Source organism: Rhinatrema bivittatum, chromosome 16 (genome assembly GCF_901001135.1).
Source record: "Rhinatrema bivittatum chromosome 16, aRhiBiv1.1, whole genome shotgun sequence".
Lineage (NCBI taxonomy): Eukaryota > Metazoa > Chordata > Amphibia > Gymnophiona > Rhinatrematidae > Rhinatrema > Rhinatrema bivittatum.
In genome coordinates this window covers 25,398,287-25,422,106 of record NC_042630.1, presented here as the reverse complement: position 1 = coordinate 25,422,106, position 23,820 = coordinate 25,398,287, and the positions used below count along the sequence as shown (strand labels likewise).

The following is a 23,820-nucleotide window of genomic DNA, read 5'->3' as shown; positions in this document are numbered from 1 at the left end:
TCGGTGCCCTTGCGACTCAGCCTCTACCATCGGAACAGAGTCGACCTTCCGAACCCATTCTGGGGTCCTCGGAGGACGAGGACATGGACTCTAGTCCTACTCCAGCACCACTTCCATCGATGCCAGAACTGGTTCCAGGTCCATCAGGGCTCTCGGGATCGAAGCGCCCACAACTCCCTTTGATGCCATCGCATCCCCCATCGAGGACTCCATCGATGCCTGCACGTCCTGGAGTATCAGTCATTCTCCCTCCTTTGGGATCTCAACCAGAGACCCCTTATGATCCATGGGAGGATGTTGACATGGACACTTCCACAGAGGACATACTCTCAGAGTCTTCCCCTCCAGAAGACCTCTCATTTGCAAATTTCATAAAAGAAATGTCTGAAACCATCCCCTTTGACCTGGACACCAAGGAGGACACCAGTCATAAGACATTGGAAGTCCTTCAATTTGTAGATGCCCCCAAGGAAATTATGGCCATTCCAGTCCATGAAATACTCTTGGACCTGCAACATCATCTATGTGAGCATCATTGCACTGTCCCACCAGTTAATAGAAAGAGAGATGCAACATATCTGGTCCAACACACTCCAGGTTTTCAGAAGCCACATCTACCTCACCAATCAGTGGTAGTAGAATCTGCGCAGAAGAAGGCCAAGAAGAGATTGCATCCTCATTCTTCAGCTCTCCCTGGAAAGGACCAAAGCTTTCTGGATGGTCTAGGTCGGAAAGTCTTCCAGGGCTCTATACTGGTGTCACGCATAGCTGCCTATCAGTTATATATGACACAATACCAGAAACAAGTCCAGGAGATAGCAGACTCCCTTCCCCAACAACAGGAGAAAATCACTGCCATTCTCCAGAAAGTCCTTGAGGCAGAGAAACATGAGGTCAGAGCTGCATATGATTCCTTTGAGACGGCTTCTCGTGTATCAGCAACAGGAATCAGTGCCAGAAGATGAGCCTGACTTAAGGCCTCTGATATAAGGCAGGAAGTCCAGGATAATCTCGCTGAACTCCCATGTACTGGAGATAATCTCTTTGGCGACAAGATACAGGATGCAGTGGCTCAATTGAAAGATATTTCATGAGACCCTGTGTCAGCTTTCCACTGTCACTGCTGAAGCTCCCTCCTCTGCTTGAAAAACCACGAGAAGGGATCCCAGAAGACCTTTTTATCACTCATGCAAGTACTACCCACCTACATCTCATGTGAGAGCAGCCAGACCACCTCAAAGGGGACATCCACATCAGACCAAGACATCTAGATCTCAACCAGCCCCGCAAATGGGCTCGGCCTCTGGATTTTGAAACCTGTCCAGAGAACAGCAACCACTCTATAAATCCACGACCAGACTTGCCTGTAGGAGGTCGACTACACCACTTCATACCCAACTGGCACCGCATTACAACAGACCAGTGGGTAATATCCATCATAACCCAGGGATACCATCTAAATTTCCTCATGGTACCCCCAAACTTACCACCCAATCCACTGTGGATCCGAAGAGATCACCCGAGTCTTCTAGAGTCAGAACTGTCCACCCTACTGAGTGCCAGGGCTGTGGAAGCCGTTCCCCTGGCACAGCAGGGCAGAGGGTTCTACTCCCACTATTTTCTAATTCCAAAGAAATCAGGCGGCCTCCGCCCCATCCTAGACCTCCGCAATCTCAACAAATTTCTACAAAAAGAAAAATTCAGGATGGTGTCCATGCTTCCCCTTCTACAATAAAGAGACTGGCTCTGGCTCTTCAAGACGCCTTTGCACACATTCCCATATCCCCCCATCATCGCATATACCTGCGTTTTATAGTGGGGTATCAACATTTCCAGTACCAGTTTCTGCCTTTCGGACTTGCCTCGGCACCCCATGTATTTACAAAATGCCTAGCAGTAGCTGCAGCCTTCGTCCTTACCTGGACGACTGGCTAATCGAGCCAATCCAGGCAAGGAGCTCTAAACATTCTAAAGCTCACTATCAATCTGCTATACTCATTGGGGTTTCTCATCAATTACCAGAAATCCCACCTGAATCCATCTTACCTTCTTACCTTCATCGGAGCAGATTTGGATACCACAGTCGAAAAGGCCTTCCTGCCCAAATACCACGCAGACACACTCTCCAAATTAGCTACATTTCTGCGCACAAAGAAAACAGCCTCAGCTCATCAATTCCTCATGTTGCTAGGCCACATGGCTTCCACGGTCCACGTCACTCCTATGGCCAGGCTGGCCATGCGAATAATTCAATGGACTTTGAAATCTCAGTGGCTCCAAGCCACTCAACCTCTTTCACCCCTGATTCATGTAACCGACCAGCTGCGCCTGTCACTTCTCTGGTGGACAAACAAAGCCAACTTGCTGACAGGTCTACACTTCCAGCAACCAGTTCCACAAGTGACCTTAATCACGGACACATCCAACTTGGGTTGGGGAGCTCATGTGAACAACCTTACAAACTCAAGGGACTTGGACACAACTCAAAGCAAAGTTTCAGATCAACTTCCTGGAGCTTCGATCCATACGTTATGCTCTATATGCGTTCCAGGACTGCCTTTCATGCAAGACTGTTCTCATACAGACAGACAACACAGTTGCAATGTTGTACTTGAACAAACAGGGAGGCACAGGCTCTTATCTGCTCTGCCAAGAAGCTGCCCAGACCTGGGCATGGGCCCTTGCACACTACATGCATCTCCAGGCCACTTATCTGGCAGGCATTCAGAACATAGTAGCAGATCGCCTCAGTCGGCATTTCCAACCCCACGAGTGGTCTCTGGATCCTGTAGTAGCGAGCAAAATCTTCCAACGCTGGGGTCAACCAACAATAGATCTCTTTGCATCCGAACTGGACAGGTTCTGCTCCCTGCACAGGCAACAAAACACGTTAGCCATGGATGCCTTCGCTCGCCCCTGGAACACAGGCCTCCTCTACGCGTATCCTCCGATACCACTGATAGCCAAAACTCTCGTGAAACTACAACAGGACAAAGGGTCAATGATATTCATAGCCCCCTACTGGCCTCGACAAGTATGGTTTCCCATGCTTCTCGACCTCTCCATCCGAGAACCAATTCGCCTGGGCACAGCGCCGACTCTCATAACTCAGAACCAAGGCATGTTACGCCATCTGAACCTTCAGACCCTATCCCTCACAGCCTGGGTGTTGAAAGCTTGATCCTACAACCGCTCAATCTTTCAACTGATGTCTCTCAAGTGCTTGTAGCTTCACAAAAGCCTTCCACACAAAAATCCTATCATTCTAAGTGGAATAGATTTACCACGTGGTGCACGGAAAACGGTATCGACCCTTTTTCCTGCCCCACCCCATCTCTTTTAGACTATCTCTGGCACCTTTCAGACTCTGGTCTCCAAACTTCCTCGGTACGGGTAAACCTCAGTGGCTTCTCAGCATTACCACAAGGGAGTGGGTGATGTCCCAATAATGGCGCAACCCCTTGTGAATCGGTTTATGAGGGGCCTGCTACAACTTAAGCCCCCTTTACGGCCACCAGTTACCGAATGGGACCTCAATGTAGTACTTACAAGGCTCATGCGCTCCCCGTTTGAGCCTTTGCACTCCTGTGATGTTAAATTTATTACATGGAAAGTTCTTTTCCTAGTAGCCATTACATCTGCTCAAAGGGTTAGTAAGTTACAAGCACTTGTCACATACTCACTTTATACAAGGTTCCTCCATGACCAAATGGTACTCTGTATTCGCCCTAAATTCCTTCCCAAGGTGGTTACTGACTTTCACTTGAATCAGTCCTATAGTCTTTCCCACCTTTTTCCTAAGGCTTCACTCTTACCAGGGCGAGAGAGTTTTACACACCTTGGACTGTAAACGTGCACTTGCTTTTTACCTAGACCGCAACCTTTTGTTTCTTTCGATTAAAACCAAACCAGGAGTTGCAGTGGGCAACCTAGACCACAACTCTTTGTTTCTTTCGATAAAAACAAACCAGGAGTTGCAGTGGGCAAACAAACTCTCTCCAACTGGCTAGAGACTGTATTGAATTCTGCTATGACAAAGCAGGCCTTCCTCTCCAGGGATGAGTGAAGGCGCACTCAGTGGGAGCCATGGCAACCTCAGTAGCACACTATCGTTCAGTACCGATTGCTGAGATATGTAAAGCTGCAACATGGAGCTCTCTCCACACATTTGCAGCACTTACTGCCTGGACAAGGAAGGACGTCAAGACTCTGCCTTTGGCCTATCTGTCTTGAAGAACTTATTTCCAGTGTAATCCCAACTCCTTCCACATCCACCTGCTGTGATTTTCATGTTGCCTCATTTTTCCCAACAGTACATCAGTTCTTGTGCCTGTTGCAGAAGTTGTACGCTGTTGGTCCAATTTAAATATGAGTCAGCTTGTAGTTTGCTAATCACCCACATGTGAGGACTACCATCCTGCTTGTCCTGGGAGAAAGCAGAGATGCTTACCTGTAAAGTTGGGTCCAAAACTGTTTTATTATTTTATTTTTTCGCTCGCACTTTTTGCTACAAACGAGACTGAAGGGAGACCCCTGTGGGTACAGGGATTATGGCATGATGGGCATGCTCAGTGTACCAGTCAAAAGTTCTAGAAACTTTGACAGAAGTTTTCCATGATAGGGCTCCGTCCAGTGATGTCACCCACATGTGAGGACTACATCCTGCTGTCCTGGAAGAACACCTGTTACAGGTAAGCTTAAGTCATGCCTGCCTGATAATGGAGAAAATAAGCTTGCTGACCTGTAAATAGGGGTTTCCAAAGACAGCAGGATGAATGAGTCATTCTAAATACCCACTTCTCTGGAGAGTTGATTACTTCACTAAAGCTTAAGCTGTAGAAGAGCCTGCATGCTCATGAGGAAGTATACGCATGCAGGAACTCCTGTGCATGCTCAACAAAGTCTTTACTCGGCTCTGAGAGCTGGGTCCATGTTGGCACCGTCTGATGATGTCACCTACATGTAACGGCTAATTCATCCTGCTATCTATAGAGAACTGTGTTTTCAGGTAAGGAAACTTCCTTTACATTCAGGTACTGTAGGTATTTCCTTGCCTCAGAAGGCTCAAAATCTTAACTGCCTGGTTCACTAAGGCTTTTCTCCCATTCTGTGTCTATGGGAAAATACCTTGATGAATCAGACCCTAAGCTTGTACCTGAGGCAGTGGAGAGTTAAGTGACTTGTCTAAGGTCACAAGGAGTGGCAGTGGGATTTGAACCCTGGCTTCCCTGATTCTCAATGTGCTGCTCTGACCACTAGGCTGCTTCTCCACTACAATGGATCTGGCTGCTAGCAGAAGTAAATGTAATGCTGCTAGGGATAAACTGTGGGCCTTTTTGTTGTCATATGCTGGGGCGATTGTACTTGAAGGTGTGCCATCAGTGAGCAGGAAAGCACTGGCAGTTATAACTCTGTGTTCTCTTGGAGTTGGGGGAAGACCTGCCCTTACAGCTGCTATCTGACCCCACAGTATTTCTGCCTGTCCCAGTCTGCTAACCTTTATGTAACCTGTGCAGGATCTGTAACCCTTAGCCCTCTCCTTCTCTGCAAGCAGGCACCCTGGAGTTATCCCCATTGAATCTGATAACAAATGAGAGAGCTGGGGTGCATTTACATTTCAATGAGCAGGGTCCAAATGCCCAGCTGAAATTTATTATACTTCAAGCTGCTGGGGGAGAATGGGAAAGCAAGAGCCCCTCCCCCTTCTTCTGGAAGAATTATACTGGCTGTAAGGTCCTTTTTATGAGGAGCAGCAGTCACAGCTGAGAAGGCAAAGCAAGGATTTTAATAGTTGAGTGTCTTCCTATTTCTTAATGCTTTTCTGCTCCCATTCTGGAATGCCCCGCTCTCCCTATTCTCTCCGTGTGTGTGTATGTGTGTCTGTCTCTTTCTCTCTCTTTGTGTGTCTCTTTCTCTGAGTCAGGTTCTGAATTCAGATCTCTCTCTGCCTCTTCAATCCTACTTCTCCCATTGCATGCCTTGGGTCCTTAGCAAATCATTTTGACTTCTGTTATTTTAGGTACCCACATACAGGCTGATGCAGAAAGCTGCTTTAGTTGAATGCTCATTTTCTGCAGGCAAAACTTATTGCCCATGCAGCAAGGAGTTTTGCTTGTAGAAAACGTGTTTCCAAACAAGGAGTACTGCTTAGCTCCCTTGCATGGAATTCCTATGCAAATGAGGGCATTAGCATTCCCCCCCTCCCCTACTCTCTGTTTCCTATCTTTTAACCAGCTTGCAGTCCACAAAAGGATATTATCTCCTATCCCATGACTTTTTAGTTTTCTTAGAAGATTCTCATGCGGGACTTTGTCGAAGGCCTTCTGAAAATCCAAATACACCATATCTACCAGTTCACCTTTGTCCACGTTTATTTACCCCTTTTAAAAAAAAATGTAGGAGATTTGTAAGGCAAGACTTCCCTTGGGTGAATCCATGTTGGCTGTGTCCCATCAAACCACATCTATCTAAATGTATTGTGATTTTATTCTTTATAACCGTTTCCACGATTTTTCCCGGCACTGAAATCAGGCTCACTGTTCTATAGTTTCCCAGATTACCCCTGGATCCCTTTTTAAATATAGGGATTACATTGGCCATCTTTCAATCTTCAGGTACATTGGACGATTTTAATGCTAGGTTACAAGTTAATTGAAATAGGTCTGAAATTCCATTTTTTAGTTCTTTCAGAACCCTGGGGTGTATACCATCCGGTCCAGGTGATTTACTACTCTTCAGTTTGTCAATCAGGCCTACCACATCTTCCAGGTCATCGTGATTTGGTTCAGTTCATTTGAATCATCACCCATGAAAACCGTATATATTTATTTATTTATCTATCGAGTTTTATATACCGTCATTCGGTTTCGCCATCACAACGGTTTACAAAAAAAGGATTCTCCCCAACATCCTCTTCAGTAAACACTGAAGCAAAGAAATTGTTTAATCTTTCTGCGATGGCCTTATCTTCTCTGAGTGCCCCTTTAACCCCTTGATCATCCAACAGTCCAACTGACTGCCTTGCAGGCTTTCTGCCTGGGATATATTTTTTAAAGTTTTTATTGTGAATTTTTGCCTCTGTGGCCAACTTTTCAAATTCTCTTTTAGCCTGTCTTATCAATGTCTTAGATTTAACTTGCCAAAGTTTATGCTTTATCCTATTTTCTTCTGATTGATCCTTCTTCCAATTTTTGAATGAAGATCTTTTGGCTAAAATAACTTTCCTAGCGTGTAGCCAGATGGACTCAGAACAAATGGGTATAGTATGCTCTTGCTAGCAGTTGGAGACTGATCTGACGTCAGCATGGGTATATATACCCCCACAGGAAGTGTAGCAACTCAGTAATTTCCGTCTCCAAAGCAGTTTGGAGTGCCTGCACGCTCGCAGAGCGTGTTTTCCAATACTACTTTCTATTTTCTACTTTCTATATTCTACTTACTAAATTTCTGCAGGAACATCGAGCCCCGCACTCCTGCGGTGATACCCTCGGGTCCCTCCCCCAGTTGAGTTTCCCGGGGTGATTTCCGCGATCCCTCTGAGGTTTCAAGCCTCTGTCCGGTGGCCGAATCGCGGCAGGGACCTAGCCCCCGAGCGAGAAGGGCTTGGGCCGGGCTGAGAGGCGCCTCGGTCCCGGCGTGGACCTAGAGGCAGCGGGTGCATTTCCTCAAGCGCGGCGGTGAAGGTATTTCCCCTCCCCCCCGCAGCTGGAGACCGCCCAGGTTCCAACAGGGAAGCGCCGAGGATCAGGTAAGGCGTACATCTCTTACTTTTGGTCTCTGAGGTACGAGGATCGGCGGCGTTGCCTGTATGCGGCACGCCATGGAGGTCGCCATTTTGTCGGCCTTGTTCAGGTATTGAGCGCCCATAATAGGCGCCTGTATATGATTCAGCGCATATTGGATATCATTGAGCGTATGTTGCTGACCGCATACTAATGAGCGCATATTGGATATCATTGCGCGTATGTTGCTGACTGCATACTAATGAGCGTATATTGGATATCATTGAGCGTATATTGCTGACTGCAGATTATTGAGTGCCTGTTGTATTAAGCGTATATTGCTGCCGCATATTATTGAGCGCCTGTTGTATTAAGCGCATATTGCTGCCGCATATTGTTGAGCGCCTGTTGTATTAAGTGTATATTGCTGCCGCATATTATTGAGCGCCTGTTGTATTGAGCGCATATTGCTGCCGCATTTTATTGGGCGCCTGTTCTATTAAGCGTATATTGCTGCCGCATATTATTGAGCACTTGTTGTATTGAGCGCATATTGCTGCTGCATATTATTGGGCGCCTGTTCTATTAAGCGTATATTGCTGCCGCATATTATTGAGCGCATATTGTATTAAGCGCATATTCTTCAGCGCTACATTCGCAAGCCGCGATGGAACATTCGAACACCCCAGCATCGCCTGCAGCGGCGCCTCCTGATTCCGGCATAAAGCTCTCGGCCTCTGCTCAGCATGCCAGCTTAGAGCCACGCACAGCGAAGAGCCAGACTCTCTTTGTGCCCAATGTGAGGAAGCAGTGGGAGCCTCGGGCCAGGACCAGTCTCAACCGAGATTTGCTGATAGTTCCCCAGGGGCCACCCCGGATCTAGCGGGCAGTCTCGAACAACCTGGGATCCCGGGGGACCTAGTACCCCAACGACTAGAGACCACTTCCATTTCCTGGGTAGATCTCTTTAAGGGGATCCATGCCTTTGTACAGATGCAATCAGCTTCCTGTCCAGGCCCTGCTGCGGCTGCTGCTCCAGCCGATCCTGCCCCTGGACCTTTGCGCCCTTATCGTGGGCACCCGCCTCCGAGCAGTCCGATTCAGGCGGACCCTGATGTTTCGGAGGATGAGTCCGAACCCCCTGAGGAGGGGGAACTTCCCTCGGGGATTGAGCCATATCGAACCATGAGGCGGTTCTTTCCCAAGGAAGATCTCTCCGACCTGGTATCTCAGTGCCTGGCGGAGTTGGCTATTACAGGTCCCAGCACTACGGTGCCCTCTACGCAGAACCCTCTGCTGGAAGGTCTTCGTCCTATAGCCTGCCATTTTCCCTTCTTGCAAGCAGCACAGCAACTGATAGATTTGGAATGGGCTGCACCAGTGGCCTCATTCAAAGGGGGTCGGGCCCTGACAGGCATGTACCCCCTGGAACTGGCAATCAAGGAGATGCTGGCGTGCCCTCAGGTGGACGCCCTGGTTAGCGCTGTGGTCAAGCGCACTACCATTCCAGTTGAAGGGGGGGCGGTCCTCAAGGAGCCTCATGACCGGTGCCTGGACGCCATCCTGAAACAGACCTTTGAGGTGGCAGCTCTATCTTTGCAGATCGCAACCTGCTGCACAGTGGTGACGCGTTCCTGTTTGTCACAGGTCAGGAACAATGCTCCGGCAACAGACATGGAGTCAGTTCTCTCGTTCCTCACGGATGCCGCATCCGACCTAGTCCGTACGACAGCCAAGGGGGTCTCATCCTCCGTAGCTGCCAGGAGGCAGCTCTGGATACGGAATTGGTCAGCCGATGCTCCTTCGAAGACACGCCTCACCAGAATGCCCTTTAGGGGTTCTTTCCTGTTCGGCAGCGAACTGGATAAACTGGCCAGCACATGGGGCGCCTCTCCAGTACCTCGATTGCCGGAAGATAGGTTCAAAAGGAACCAGCGTGCCTTTCCGAGGCCCTCTAGAGGTAGAAGCTCCCAGCGCTTTACTCCCTATAGGAGTCGCTACCAGGCACCTCATCCTCAGGCCAGGAACCAGTCCTTTCGGACCAAGCAGCATAAGAGGGGAGCTGGCTCGGGGTCATGGCCCGGCCGCGCCTCCCAATGAGAATCAGCCGATCCATCCGGGGGACGGAGCCATAGGGGGCAGGTTAACCCTCTTCTACCCCAGATGGGTCGAGATTACGTCGGACCAGTGGGTCCTCGCCATCATCCGAGAGGGGTATTATCTGGACTTCCATCACCTCCTTCCGGACAGGTTTGTGAAATCTTCGTGTCCAATACACAAGAAGGCAGCATTGGAAGCTACCCTGGCGAGGCTCCTGTCCTTGAAAGCCATCATCCCAGTACCTCCATGGGAAATGAATTCTGGACACTATTCCATTTATTTCATGGTACCCAAGAAAGAGGGCACTTTCCGGCCCGTGTTGGACCTCAAGTCAGTCAACCGATACTTAAGGGTCCCGAGGTTTCGCATGGAAACTCTGCGCTCAGTGAAGACCGCAGTACAGCTAGGAGAATTCCTTACGGCCTTAGACTTGTCAGAAGCCTAACTGCATATCCCGATCCATCCGGATCATCCACGCTACCTACGCTTCAAGGTTCTGGGACGCCACTTCCAATTCCGGGCTCTGCCCTTCGGGTTAGCCACGGCGCCGCGGACCTTCACCAAGATGGTCGTAGTGGTAGCAGCGGCACTCAGACGGGAAGGAATCCTTGTCCATCCCTACCTAGACGATTGGCTGATCAGGGCGAAATCACGAGAGGAGAGCCATCGAGCAACCGACAGGGTGATCGCCCTTCTGGAAAGCCTGGGATGGGTAGTCAACCTCAACAAGAGTTGCCTACAGCCTTCCCAATCACTGGAATACCTGGGAGTCCAGTTCGACACCCAGGCAGACAAAGTCAGTCTCACTACCAAGAGAAGGTTAAAACTTCAGACGCGTCTCCGGTCCTTGATGGGAGCCAGCCGGCCCATAGCTTGGGATTATCTGCAGGTTCTCGGCCTCATGGCATCCACCCTGGAAGTGGTACCCTGGGCAAGGGCCCATATGAGACCTCTACAACACTCCCTGCTCTCTCGCCGGAGCCCCTGCTTCCGGAATTATTCTGTGCATCTACCTCTGCCAGCCAGAGTGCGGACCCAGTTATGGTGGTGGTTGCAGTCCAACCACACGAGCAGGGGGTCGAAGATGTCCTCCCTCACGTGGATTCTGCTCACCACAGATACCAGCCTGAGCGGATGGGGAGCACACTGCGAAGAACTCACCGCACAAGGACGGTGGAACAGGGAAGAGTCAAGGTGGAACATCAACCGTCTAGAGGCACGGGCAGTACGGTTAGCCTGCCTGCAATTTGCTCACAGACTGCGGAATCGGGCAGTCAGAGTGATGTCCGACAACGCCACCACGGTGGCATACATCAACCGTCAGGGCGGAACCAGAAGCCGACAGGTGTCCCTAGAGATAGCCCCGCTGATGGCTTGGGCAGAGGCGAATCTTCAGGACATCTCCGCCGTCCACATTGCCGGGAAGGACAATGCCACGGCAGAATTCCTCAGCAGAGAAAGCCTAAATCCGGGGGAATGGCAGCTGTCGCCCACAGCCTTCCAGATGATTGTGGATCAGTGGGGGATTCCGGACATGGACTTACTAGCGGACAGGTCCAATGCTCAAGTACCCAGATACTTCAGCCGCAAGCGAGATCCGTTCGCGCACGGGATCAACGCCCTGGTTCAGCCATGGCCTCCCGGGACCCTGCTATACGCTTTTTCTCCGTGGCCTCTGCTGGGCACCCTTATCCACAAGATTCAGAAGCACCGGGGCCTAGTTCTAGTGGCACCAGACTGGCCAAGAAGACCCTGGTACGCGGACATGAGAATACTACTGGCAGGGGAGCCCCTTCCCCTGCCTCCTCTCAGGGACCTGCTACGTCAAGGTCCCATCCTCCACGAGGATCCGGCTCAATTCTCTCTTATGGGCCCTTGCCCAGGGTACCACTTCCAGCCATTGAGAGGGCTAGGCTGAAGAAAAGAGGTTACTCGGAGCCGGTGATAGATACTCTCCTCCGAGCGCGCAATTTTTCCACATCCCTCACCTACGTAAGGATCTGGAGAGTGTTTGAAGCCTGGTGTGACACTCATGGCACCAATCCACATGCGACCACAATCCCTATTGTTTTGGATTTCCTGCAGGATGGACTTCAGAAGGGTCTCTCCCTCAGCTCCATCAAGGTTCAGGTGGCGGCGCTGTCTTGCTACGGTCCCAAGAGGGATGGCAAGACCATTGCCACGCACCCAGATGTTTCTCGCTTCCTGAAAGGAGTCAAGCACATTCGTCCGCCACTGAAGTGGCCAGTGCCCCTGTAGAACCTCAACCTTGTTTTGGATTTCCTCGCGGGATCCACCTTCAGACCCCTTCGGGGCCTGTCTCTCCGTTCTCTAAATTTGAAGCTGGTGTTCTTGCTGGCGGTGTGTTCAGCACGCCGCATCTCAGAGCTACAAGCGCTGTCCTGCCGCGATCCCTTTCTCAGAATCACTCCTGAGGCTATCCATCTTCGCACGGTTCCCTCCTTTCTACCTAAAGTGGTCTCACAATTTCACCTTAACCAAACCATATCCTTGCCTACCACTGCGGGTTTGAAGAAATCAGAAGAAGGGCGTTTACTACGCCATCTCGACATCGGCAGATTGCTGCCCAGATATCTGGAATTGACACAAGAAGTACGAAAGACGGACCATCTGTTCGTCCTGCACAGCAGAAAGAAACAAGGTGAAGCGGCCTCTCGGCCCACCATCGCCCGCTGGATTAAAAAAGTTATCAGAGCAGCTTACGTAGAGGCCGGGAAGTCACCGCCTCTACAAGTCAAGGCTCATTCTACCAGAGCACAAGCAGCATCTTGGGCAGAATCCAGGACGCTGTTGCCTGCAGAAATATGTAAAGCGGCGACATGGTCCTCCCTCCATACCTTCTCCAGGTTCTACCATCTGGATGTCCAGGCCAGGGAGGACACAGCATTTGCAAGGGCAGTCCTACGCGGTCCTCAGGCAGCTTCCCGCCCAGGCTGGGAGTAAAGCTTTTGTACATCCCATTTGTTCTGAGTCCATCTGGCTACACGCTAGGAAATGTTGAGATTATTTACCTGATAATCTCCTTTTCCTTAGTGTAGACAGATGGACTCAGCATCCCGCCCGGCTGCCGGTATACATGGGTTCACCGATTCAAGGTAGGCCATGTCATTTTCTTACTTAAGAGCGTCCCCTTTGCCAGGTATCGACGCCTTCCGGTTGTGAATGCTGGTGATCTCCAGCTCCTATCAATCGGTCAGGGGAATCCTGTTTCACTATTTCATTGATCGTCAGTACACATAACAGCTTTTGCAAGGAAGATTACTGAGTTGTTACACTTCCTGTGGGGGTATATATACCCGTGCTGACGTCAGATCCGTCTCCAACTGCTAGCACGAGCATACTATACCCATTTGTTCTGAGTCCATCTGTCTACACTAAGGAAAAGGAGATTATCAGGTAGTAATCTCAACATTCTTCCACCTTACCTTTTAACCATGTCGGTAATTATTTTGCCTTCCTTCCACCTTTCTTAATGCGTGGAATACAAGTCGACTGTGCTTCTAGGATGGTATTTTTTTTACAATGTCCATGCCTGTTGCACACGTTTTACCTTTGTAGCTGCACCTTTCAGTTTTTTTCTAACTATTTTTCTCATTTTATCAAAGCTTCCCTTTTGAAAGTTTAGCACTAGAGCCGTGGATTTACTTTCTGTCCCCCTTCCAGTCATTGATTCAAATTTGATTGTATTTTGATCACTGTAGCCAAGCAGCCCCACCACCATTACCCCTCTCACCAAAACCTGCACTCCACTGAGAATTAGATCTAAAATTGCTCCCTCTCTTGTCGGTTCCTGAACCAATTGCTCCATAAAACTGTCATTTATTCCATCCAGGAACTTTTATCTTTCTAGCATGCCCTGATGTTTCACTTACCCAGTCAATATTAGGGTAATTGAAATCTCCCATTATTACTGCACTACCAGTTTGGTTAGTTTCCCTAATTTCTCTTAGCATTTCACTGTCTAAGGACGGTAGTATACTCCTAACACTATATTCTTCCCCAACTCACAAGGGATTTCTACCCATAAAGATTCAATTGTGCATTTAGTCTCATGTAGGATCTTTATCCTGTTGGACTCTATACCATCCCGGACATAAAGCACCACCCCGCCTCCCAGATGCTCCTCTCTGCCATTGCGATATAATTTGTACCCCAGTATAGCACTATCCCATTGGTTATCCTCTTTTCACCATGTCTCTTGAGATGCCAATTAAGTCTATCTCATCATTCACTGCTATACACTCTGGGGTAGATTTTTAAAAACGGCGCGTTCGCGTACTTTTGTTTATGCTCCAGGCGCAAACAAAAGTACGCGAACGCGTGGTTTTGGCCCGGGGCAGGCCCCGGGCCAAAACCACGCCCCCAGGCCCGCCCCCAAAACGCCGCGTCTATCGGCCCCGCCCCCGACAAAAAACCCCGGGACTTACGCGAGTCCTGGGGCTCTGCGCGCGCCGGCAGGCCTATGGAAAATAGGCACGCCGGCGCGCAAGGCCCTGCTCTCGTAAATCCGTGCGGATTTACGCGAGCAGGGCTTTTAAAATCCGCCCCTCTAATTCTCCCATCTTACTTCATAGACTTCTGGCATTAGCATACAAACATTTCAAAGTGTGTTTTTTGTTTGTATTTATATTCTGCTTTTCAGTTGACAGGGATAAACTGGAATCTTTTAACTCAGGTGAGTTTTTAATTACAGACACTTGGACTACTTTTGTTATTATTGGAACCTCTCTGTTGGGATGCCCTAACTCTAATGCTTCATTTGGCCTCCATGGATTAAAATAGTCTCTGTGTCAAGGGAAAACATGTTTTACCTCGTAAAATGTAGCACAGTGGCAGTTATTCTCTCGTTCTCAGGACATGAATCCTTTTTCATGCTGTGGCCTAGAGCTTTCAGGTTTTTTCAGTTATACCAATTTATTGTACTTTTTGATTTTCTTATATAAGATCGGCCACCATTTGTATTGTTGTGTTTTTTTTTGTTTGTTTGTTTTTTTAACCAATTTTAAGACTTTTAATCGGAACAATATAAGAATTATCCAAAGATGATGGACATGAACTTTCAAGACTGTAATAGCTCTTTTTCATATGTCCACGAAGATGGGTCTTAGAAATCTGCTTTTTCTTAAGTGGCATGACTTGCCCACTGACACAGCCACTTAAAAGCAGTAGAGATAAGCACATGAGACATGTGTAGGCACAAGCATGTGCCCAGTAATAGCATGTGGGAGAGTCAGGCACCAGAGAGTGCTGGGATGCCAAAGAGTGCCATTATGAGCAAGTGAGAGGTACGAGAGCACCACAGAATGCTCAGTATGAGCATCTGGAAGGACTTGGAGGGCTGGGGGATTTCAGAAAACATGTGATACAAGAACATGGGAGAGCCAGAGAGAGCCTGGTTTAAGAATGTGGGAGGGTTGGAGGCACTAGCAAGCATACACTCAATAAGAGCACATGGGAGTGCTGGGAGCACATTGTAGGCAGGGAGTGCCAGAGATAATCTAGTAGGAACCCACAGGAGAGCCACAGAGCACTTGAGAGGATTATCTGGTAGGGCTGCAGGTGCCAGAGAGAATCTGGTAGGAGCATATTAGAGAGCCTGGTACTTTGGAGAGCACCTAGGAGGAGCACATTGGTAGGCTGCAGGTGCTAGAGATTGTCTGGTAGGGCATGTGGAAGGCTGTGGGTGCTAGAGAGCACCTGACAGGAGAATCTGGGAAGGCTGTGGGTGCTAGAGAGCACTTTGAAGGGCCAGGGACACCATCGAGGAGCACACTGGAGGGCTATCAGACTCAGTTTTTTATGGACATATTTTTATTCTATTTTCTGCAGCACTGCCCAAGTTCCACCTACACCCGGAATCGATGGTGGTAGAAGAGGGTGGAGTTGCACGCTTCCAGTGTCTTATCCATGGAGTTCCAGAAGCTGTGATCACCTGGGAGCGTAATCGCATCACATTGCAGACAGATGACTACCGGTAAGCCATGACATTAGGAAGGATATGTCACAAGATGTGAGCATTTCTCATTGACTGCAGGACCAAAGTTAAAATTATGGTGCCAGTAGGAAGAATATTGAGGGTGGAGGATTTCATCCCCAGAAATAAAAGAGCAGCAGGGAAATCCCAGTTTTTGAGTGATTTCAGAATTTGGCGCCTTGGGCATTTGCCTGTGTGGCCTTTGCCTAAATCCAACCTTGACTGATTGGCAAGCTCAGGGGTGGGTAGTCTGTCAAGATACTGTAGGTGAATAGCAGTTTGCTATTCTTATTTGAGCTTAGGAGCTTGAATGATATGTTCAGCAGGTTACAATGTTTTTGTTTTGTGTCTGACATTCATTCATTGTTTTTATGTTTACTTAAAGGATAGTGTATGTTTTACTTTGTAATCCGCCTTGGTTCTTTTGTGCAGAACGTGGACAATAAATTTTAATAATTAGAAATAGAAAACTTTTCTTATTGATGTGGTTATGCATGGGAGAATAGGCAGCATCTGCAGTATTTTGGGTTTCATGACATGTTATAAGCAAAGGAGTGTATAAATCCAAAGTTTCTTTTATTCAAAGGATGGCAACTCCATTTGTATATAATGAACACAATCTTTCATGCACACGGGGTCCCCCGACACGGACCCGTGTTTCGCCAGCGGCTGCGTCGGGAGGGATGCCCACAATTTTTATTACAGGAATTCTTAGACGGAGTTCATAAGTTCCGGGTATGAACTCCGTCTAAGAATTCCTGTAATAAAAATTGTGGGCATCCCTCCCGACGCAGCCGCTGGCGAAACACGGGTCCGTGTCGGGGGACCCCGTGTGCATGAAAGATTGTGTTCATTATATACAAATGGAGTTGCCATCCTTTGAATAAAAGAAACTTTGGATTTATACACTTATTTAAAGTTCGGGACTGTATCACTTTATTCCAGCATTTGTGTTGGGTTTCTACAGTTTGACTGAATGCTGGCTGCAGCTCGGTTGCTTGTGGTATGTTATAAGCAAAACCAGATACTGCAAGTTATAGGGAAAAATAATCCCAACTAATGATACACAGTGCTGGGTTCCATATTAGGTCACCACCCAGGTGCCAGATGATGTAGTCTAGGTGACTAGCATAGCGGGGTTTAAAATAGGTTTTCTCTGCATTCAGGCAGGCCATTCCCCACCAGTGGGTTATGCACCTCTGCTAGCAGATGGAGACGCAGTAAGCAGCTGACATTACGGATATATAGACCTGCCCCGGCATCAGCCTGCCAGTATTCTCCGTTTCCAGCAGATGGTGGACATGCATTTCCCTTCTGGGGATTGCCTTTGAAAAAAATAATAATAATAAAGGAGAAATAGAAGAAAAATGGAAGATAGACAGGCCAATTATATAGCACTTCTTGCCTCCTGAGGTGATACTGTTGAGTCCCTCCCTCAGTTGAGGGCCTTAGTCTGGTAGCCCTGTTCTGGCATGGACTTAAAAAAAAAAAAAATGTAGCAGTTGCAGACCGAGAGAAGCTCGGCAGTGAAGGCTTTTGCCCTCTCCTCCCACAGCTGGGAACCCGTTCCTGCTCTCAGCCAGGGAGGGCTGGGCTGAAGTAAAAGTTTTCAGTTAAAAAAAAATAAGAGAGTGGAGTTAATGAGGTTACTTCCTACCAAGTTTTTCTCGGCATTCAGCTTCTCCTGCTCATGTCTCTGGGGAGTTTTGTGAATGTGGCAGCAGATCAGGCACAGTGAGTTGAGCAGCCTTTTGGCTAGGCCTCACACTCAGGATTCCTTCCTGGGCCGCGAGGTAGGCATCGGTGGTACCTTTCTGCATTTTTTTTGTGTCTGACGTCTGTGCGTTCCTAGATCTGCATTCCCCATTGTGCGTGTACTTTGTGCATATTTTGTGCACATTGCTGAGTGCATTTTGCGCATGTGTACCTGTGCGTTTCTGTGCGCATTTCACTGATTTTAGATATCTTAAAGGTTTCAGTGATGTATGGTCTTCGAACCTTTTCCATTGGAAAGAAAACAATAGAACTAGGGTTCACGAAATGAAACTCCAGGGGGGACAACTCAGAACCAACGTCAGGAAATATTTCTTCAAGGAGAGGGTGGTGGACACCTGGAATGCCCTTCCGGAGGAAATGGTGAAGAAGAAAACAGTCAAAGAATTCAAAAGGGAATGGGATAAACACTGTGGATCTCTAAAGGCTAGAAGATAGAAATGAGATAAGCGTGCAGGGAGATAACTGGAGATTACTACTCTTAACCAATATGCTTTTAAGACAAGTGCAACATTGTTCCCCGCTTAAACGGAAGGGGGATGAGAGGAATTTGATTCAGACTATAACCGAGGGCCCCAACTTCCATGGTCTAGGATACTGTTACGTGGACATAAGGGAAAAAGCATAGAACTGCTTCTATGGTCAAGACTAAAGGAAATGAAGAAAGTGTGCATGGGGGTAACTTGCTGCTGTGGCTATTACCCTTAACCAAATAAATCTTGATACTTTTTATGCAACTCCAAAATTGCTCTCTGCTTCGAAGGAGGGGTGGGGGCTGAAAGGAAAGAGAAATTTGGATTCAGGGACAACCAACATGAGCCATGACTTTATACAGACTGGGGTACTGATGCTCAGACATTAAGAAAAAAACACAGGACTGCTTCTACAGCCAAGTCCATAAGCAAAACTGACTGACACATGGGGGTAACCTGCACTGTGTGGCAGATACTACCATAGGAAGCTTGCTGGGCAGACTGGCTAGTCCATTGGTCCTTTTCTGCCGTCATTTCTATGTTTCTGTGTTTTCCTACATGCATAACTGTTTGTGTAGTTAAGCGTGCACCTGCCTGTGTGTGTGTATTTCAGTGCATTTTGGACGTTTTGCTGAGCGCATAACTGTGGGCATAGTTAAATGCCTACTTTCCACTACGTGTGTATTGACGGCATGCTAACCATGGTACAGGTGCCAAAGAAGTCAAAGCGCTTAGCTATTTGTGCTGCATGCCATATAAAGGCGATACTTTAAATATCTCAGTCCCCTCTGCCCAAGCAACAAATCTGCAGAAGGCCTATGCCTTCAAATGGCCACCCCGGAAGATAAAATACTTGGGGATCTATCTCGGAGGCTTAGACGATCTCTTTAATTTGAATTATATTCCTTTACTGGTTAAGATTTACAAAGAATTGGAGGAATGGAGTAGATACCATATATCGTGGCTGGGCAAGATAGTGGTGCTAAAATGAATATTTTACCATGTCTAATATATCTGTGTCAGACTTTACCGATCACAGTACCACAAATAGAGCTAAAATGCTGGCAGGGAAGACTGCAGAAATTTATACGGGGGGGACGGTCCCCCCGAGTATCCAGGAAAATATTGTACCTCTCAAAGGGACAGGGGGGTTTAGGGGTCCCTAATTTACTATGGTACCATACGGCGGCCCATTTACGGGCTATATTAGACTGGCACAAGACCCCAGTAGTCAAGATTCGGATAAAATTGGAACAGGCAATGGTGGGCGATATGCCTTTACAAGCCCTCATCTGGCAACCGCGATCTACTTGGTTACCACTAGGTATGACTTCAATGCCAATGGTAAATACCCTTGTTATATGGGATAAGTGGAAAAGGAAATTTATGGGTTCTAAAGTTTACTTTCCACAATCCTATCTTTTTTATAATTTGGATTTTAAACTGGGGCTCCACTCAAAAGCTTATGCTTTTTGGAAGGCTAAACAGATCCACACTTTAGCACAAATTTGGGGAATAAAGGGGATATGTTCTTTCAATGATATTTTTAGTAGATATGGATTAGGTACCTATGAATATTTTCAGTATCTACAGCTTCGGCATTTTCTACTCCACAGGTACGGTGTAGTTTACACCAAGGGGTAACCATTTTTGAGGGGCTATGTAGGGGAGCCAACAAAGTGACTAAGGCTATTTCAAAACTTTATGGCTTCTTGAAAGCGGACCCGTTGGCGAAACCCCATTTCGCTAAGGCATGGGAAAAAGACTTGGGAGTGGAATTGGAACCGGAGGGATGGCGAGTTATTTACCAAGGCTTGGGGAAGGGATTGATAACATCCTCATTAAAAGAAAATTGTTATAAGATGCTATACTGCTGGCACTATAGTCCTATGCATATGCACAAAATATATACAACTAAATCAGGGTTATGCTGGAAGGGATGTCAACAAGAAGGATCTTATATCAACATGTGGTGGTCGTGCCCCATTATTCAACAGTTTTGGCAGAGAGTGTTTCAGTGGTTATCAGAGATGAGTCATTTAGATACGATCTATACTGCTTGTCAGGTATTGTTGAATGTATCTGAATCCATGATAGTACCTCACTCTAAACACTTGAATTATTATATATTTGTTGCAGCACGATGTGTATTAGCTAAATATTGGGGTACCCTGATGTTCCTTCTTTATCTGAGGTACAGAAGAAAGTCTCCCTTCTATACAAATTAAGCAAAATCACAGTGTGTAAACAGAAAACCATTCTTGCTTTCCACAAAGTTTGGGATCCTTATGTTATTTGGCAGTCCCTTGAGCAAAATAATGGTCTTGGGGCTGGCCGTGTTACTTCCTGATAAGCTTGCCCCACCTGGGACGAACTGAGGCATGGGAAGGACTGAGGTAAACCCCAACTAAAGATGTAAGAGGACAGTACTCCCTTTTGGTTCGGTCCTGATTATGGGAGAGAGCTGAGTTCTTTTATGAATCATACTTCTTTACAAAAACTATGCTTTATGGTCTATTTGAGCACAGGGATTTGGGAGGGAAAAAGGGAAAAAATTTAGGGTGTATTACTTAGATATTACTTCTGTTCTAATTAGCAGATGTTGATCATAAAGTGGTTCCTACTCAGAGGATTGATATGCACAACAGTCATGATATACTTAGCGAGGAACTCCTTTCTGTTGGTTTGTTGCTATTATGTATTTACAATCGCATTAAACAAATGTACAACGGAACTCATTTTTGTAACTGTTTTCTGTTTATTACACTCTTAATAAACTTACAAATTAAAAAAATAAATAAATAAAGGCGATACAGCTGGAGCTTTCTACAAACCTGTGTTAGTGCTGCTAGATCCTGGAGGAGATTTGCGTCTTTCTAATTTTGCCATCGATGGTCCATCCCCTTGGTCTGAGGGGAGTGGGGCTAAGCGTGACACAACACGGGTGTCCGCTTCTTCTATTGATCCACTGGCTGAGTCGTCTTCAGGGTAGACTCGCTCTCAGGATGTCAGGTTGGGGCCTATGGGGCCTGGTATGGAGCCGCCATCTTTTTCCTGGGTGGAATTTTTCCAGGGATTATAGACTTTTCTATATGGGCGTCCTGAGTCAGTAATACCATCTAAATCAGGATCTCATGCTCGAAGTTTCCTTGCATCTGCCACCATGGGCAAACGCCGTGGCTCTGCGCATCCTTACAGTGTTCAAGTTGATGTGGATCAAGATGACACTGATCATGATTTGGGTGGCTCCCCTCTTAAGGAAGGGGAGATTCCCCTGGATTTAGAGCCACATAGAACTCTTCTCCGTTTCTTTCATAGAGATGAGTTGCCTGGTCTGATCTCTCAGACTCTGAAGCCCCTTGGAGTAGCTAGGAGTGATTCTTTGGATGTAGAGAAGAAGTATCCCATATTAGTCACCCTACTCAAGGCTTCATGTTTCTTCCCCTCCTGGATGCTATTCAACAATTGATTGACCTTGAATGGAGTGCACCAGAGGTGACCTTTAAAGGGGGGTGCGCCTAGGCAGGTTTATTCCCCTTGGAGCTGCAGGCCAGAGAGCAGTTGTGTTTTCCAAAAGCTGAGGCGATGGTGTGTTCGGTTATTAAATGAACCACTATCCCGGTGGAAGGAGGGGCAGCTCTAAAGATGCTCTTGATAGGAGGGTTAAGGCTATCCTTAAGCAAACCATTGAGGCATAGGGATGAATTTGCAGATTGCTTCTTGTTGTGCTTTGGTGGCTTGTACTACCTTGTTTCTTTTGCAAGACTCTGGCGGTGCCCTTTCAATGATAGAACTGGGGACTGCCTTTTTGGCTGATGTGGGATGTGACCTGGTACGCACAGCCTCCAGAGGAGTTGCTCTGTAATAGCAGCTAGACGGCAGCTGTGGCTGTGTAATTGGTCGGCTGACACTGTGTCTAAGTCCAGTTTTACCAAGCTGCCCTTCAAGGGTTCCCTTTTGTTTGGGAGTTGGAAAAGATGGCAAATAGATGGGGGGAAACCTAGATCCCTCGTTTGCTGGAGGATAAGAAGCTGGCTTCTCTGCCCTTTTGGGCAAGTGGCTACTGTTGTGACTATAGGCAATTTCGTCCTTATATGGGAGCTTCTTCTTGGAGATCCCTTCCCTTCGGTAGGTCTCAGTCCTTTCGCCCCAGAAGGCCTCTGAAACATGAGGGCTTTGGAAGTGGAGCTTCTCAATCTGCTTAGTGAAAATTTGCGGGCTCTCCTGGTGCAGGAGATAGGTGGGCGCCTCTCTCTTTTATCACAGGTGGGCCCAGATCACATCTTATCAATGTGTCCTCGGAGTGATTTGGGATGGCTGTGCTCTAAAATGTCTTCGCATTTCTCCAGATGCCTTTATGGTATCTCCATGCAACTCCCCTCAGAAGAGGATAGCAGTGGATGCTAAATCGAGAAGACTGTTAGCCCTGAAGGCCGTGATTCCCGTTCCCGAATCGCAGCAAAATATGGGCTGCTATTCCATCTATTTTGTCATACCCATGAAAAAAAAAGTTTTTTTTCGTCCCATCCTGGATCTCAAGGGAGTCAATCATCATTTGCGAGTCACTCATTTCTGAATGGAAACTGTAAGCTCTGTCATAACGGCAGTCTCTGGATCTGATGGAGGCATATCTGCATATTCCCATTCGTTGGGAACATCAACGGTTTCTACAGTTTGCCCATCTAGGTCGCCATTATTGGTTTCAGGCCTTGCCCTTTGGGCTGGCCATTGCACCCAGGACCTTCTCCAAGGTCATGGTAGTGGTAGTGGAGTTCTTGTGCAAGGGCGGCATTCCGATGCACCCGTATTTGGACAGTTGGTTGATTCGTGCCAAGAGTGCCAAAGAAAGTCTCCGTGCTTCTTGCAAAGTAGTCTCCTTACTACAGGAGCTAGGCTGGATGTTGAACCTATCCAAGAGCAACTTACAGATGTTTCAGACACTGGAGTATCTCAGTGTTTGCTTTGATATGAATCAGGACAAAGTATTTCTGCCGGAGAGACAAATTCAAAAGTTGGTTACTCAAGTTTGCACCCTGATAAGTGCTGCTCATCCAACAGTGTGGACTTATTTATGGGTCCTGGGTTTGATGGCGGCCACATTGGAAATAGTTTCCTGGGCAAGAGCTCATATGCAATCTCTTCAACATACATTGCTTTCCTGCTGGAACCCGCAGTCTCAGGACCACAAGGTGAGACTTCTCCCGCCTTTGGAGGTGTTCACCCAGTAGCAGTGGTGGTTACAGGCGAATCATCCCTGGAAGGGTGTTTCCTTGGTGACGCCGTATTGGTTAGTGCTTGCAACAGATGCGAGCCTCCTGGTTTTGGGGGCTCATTCTCAGGATTTGATGGTGCAAGGTTGCTAGAATGCTGAGGAGCGGTAGTAGAGCATCAACCGGTTGGAAGCTCAAGTGGTTCGTCTAGCGTGCTTGCAGTTCGCCGAGCACCTAGAGGCTCGGGCGGACCGGATAATATCGGACAATACAACAACGGTGGCCTACATCAATTATCAGGGCGGAAGCAAGAGTCTACAGGTATTGGAAGAGATAGATGCACTCATGGTATGAACGGAGCAACATCTGCTATGCATATCCGCCTCTCACATTGCCGGAAAGGAAAATGTCGGAGCAGACTTTCTTATTAGGAGGAGCTTGGACTCCAGAGAGTGGGAACTAGCGGATGAAGGCTTTCAGCTCATTGTAGAGCGCTGGGGTTGCCCTTACCTAGACTTGCTGGTGATCTCTGACAATGAAAGGTTCCA

At 47.6% G+C, this 23,820-nt stretch overlaps 1 protein-coding gene across 1 annotated transcript in view; it reads left to right on the top strand.

Moving 5' to 3' along the window:
- LOC115077476 (immunoglobulin superfamily DCC subclass member 3-like) overlaps window positions 1–23,820 on the top strand; it is a 140,540-nt gene that overhangs the window by 62,353 nt on the left and 54,367 nt on the right. Inside the window, exon 3 of the mRNA XM_029579767.1 lies at window positions 15,672–15,816. Within this exon, the coding sequence (XP_029435627.1) occupies window positions 15,672–15,816 (145 nt within the window). The remainder of the gene's footprint in view (window positions 1–15,671; window positions 15,817–23,820) is intronic.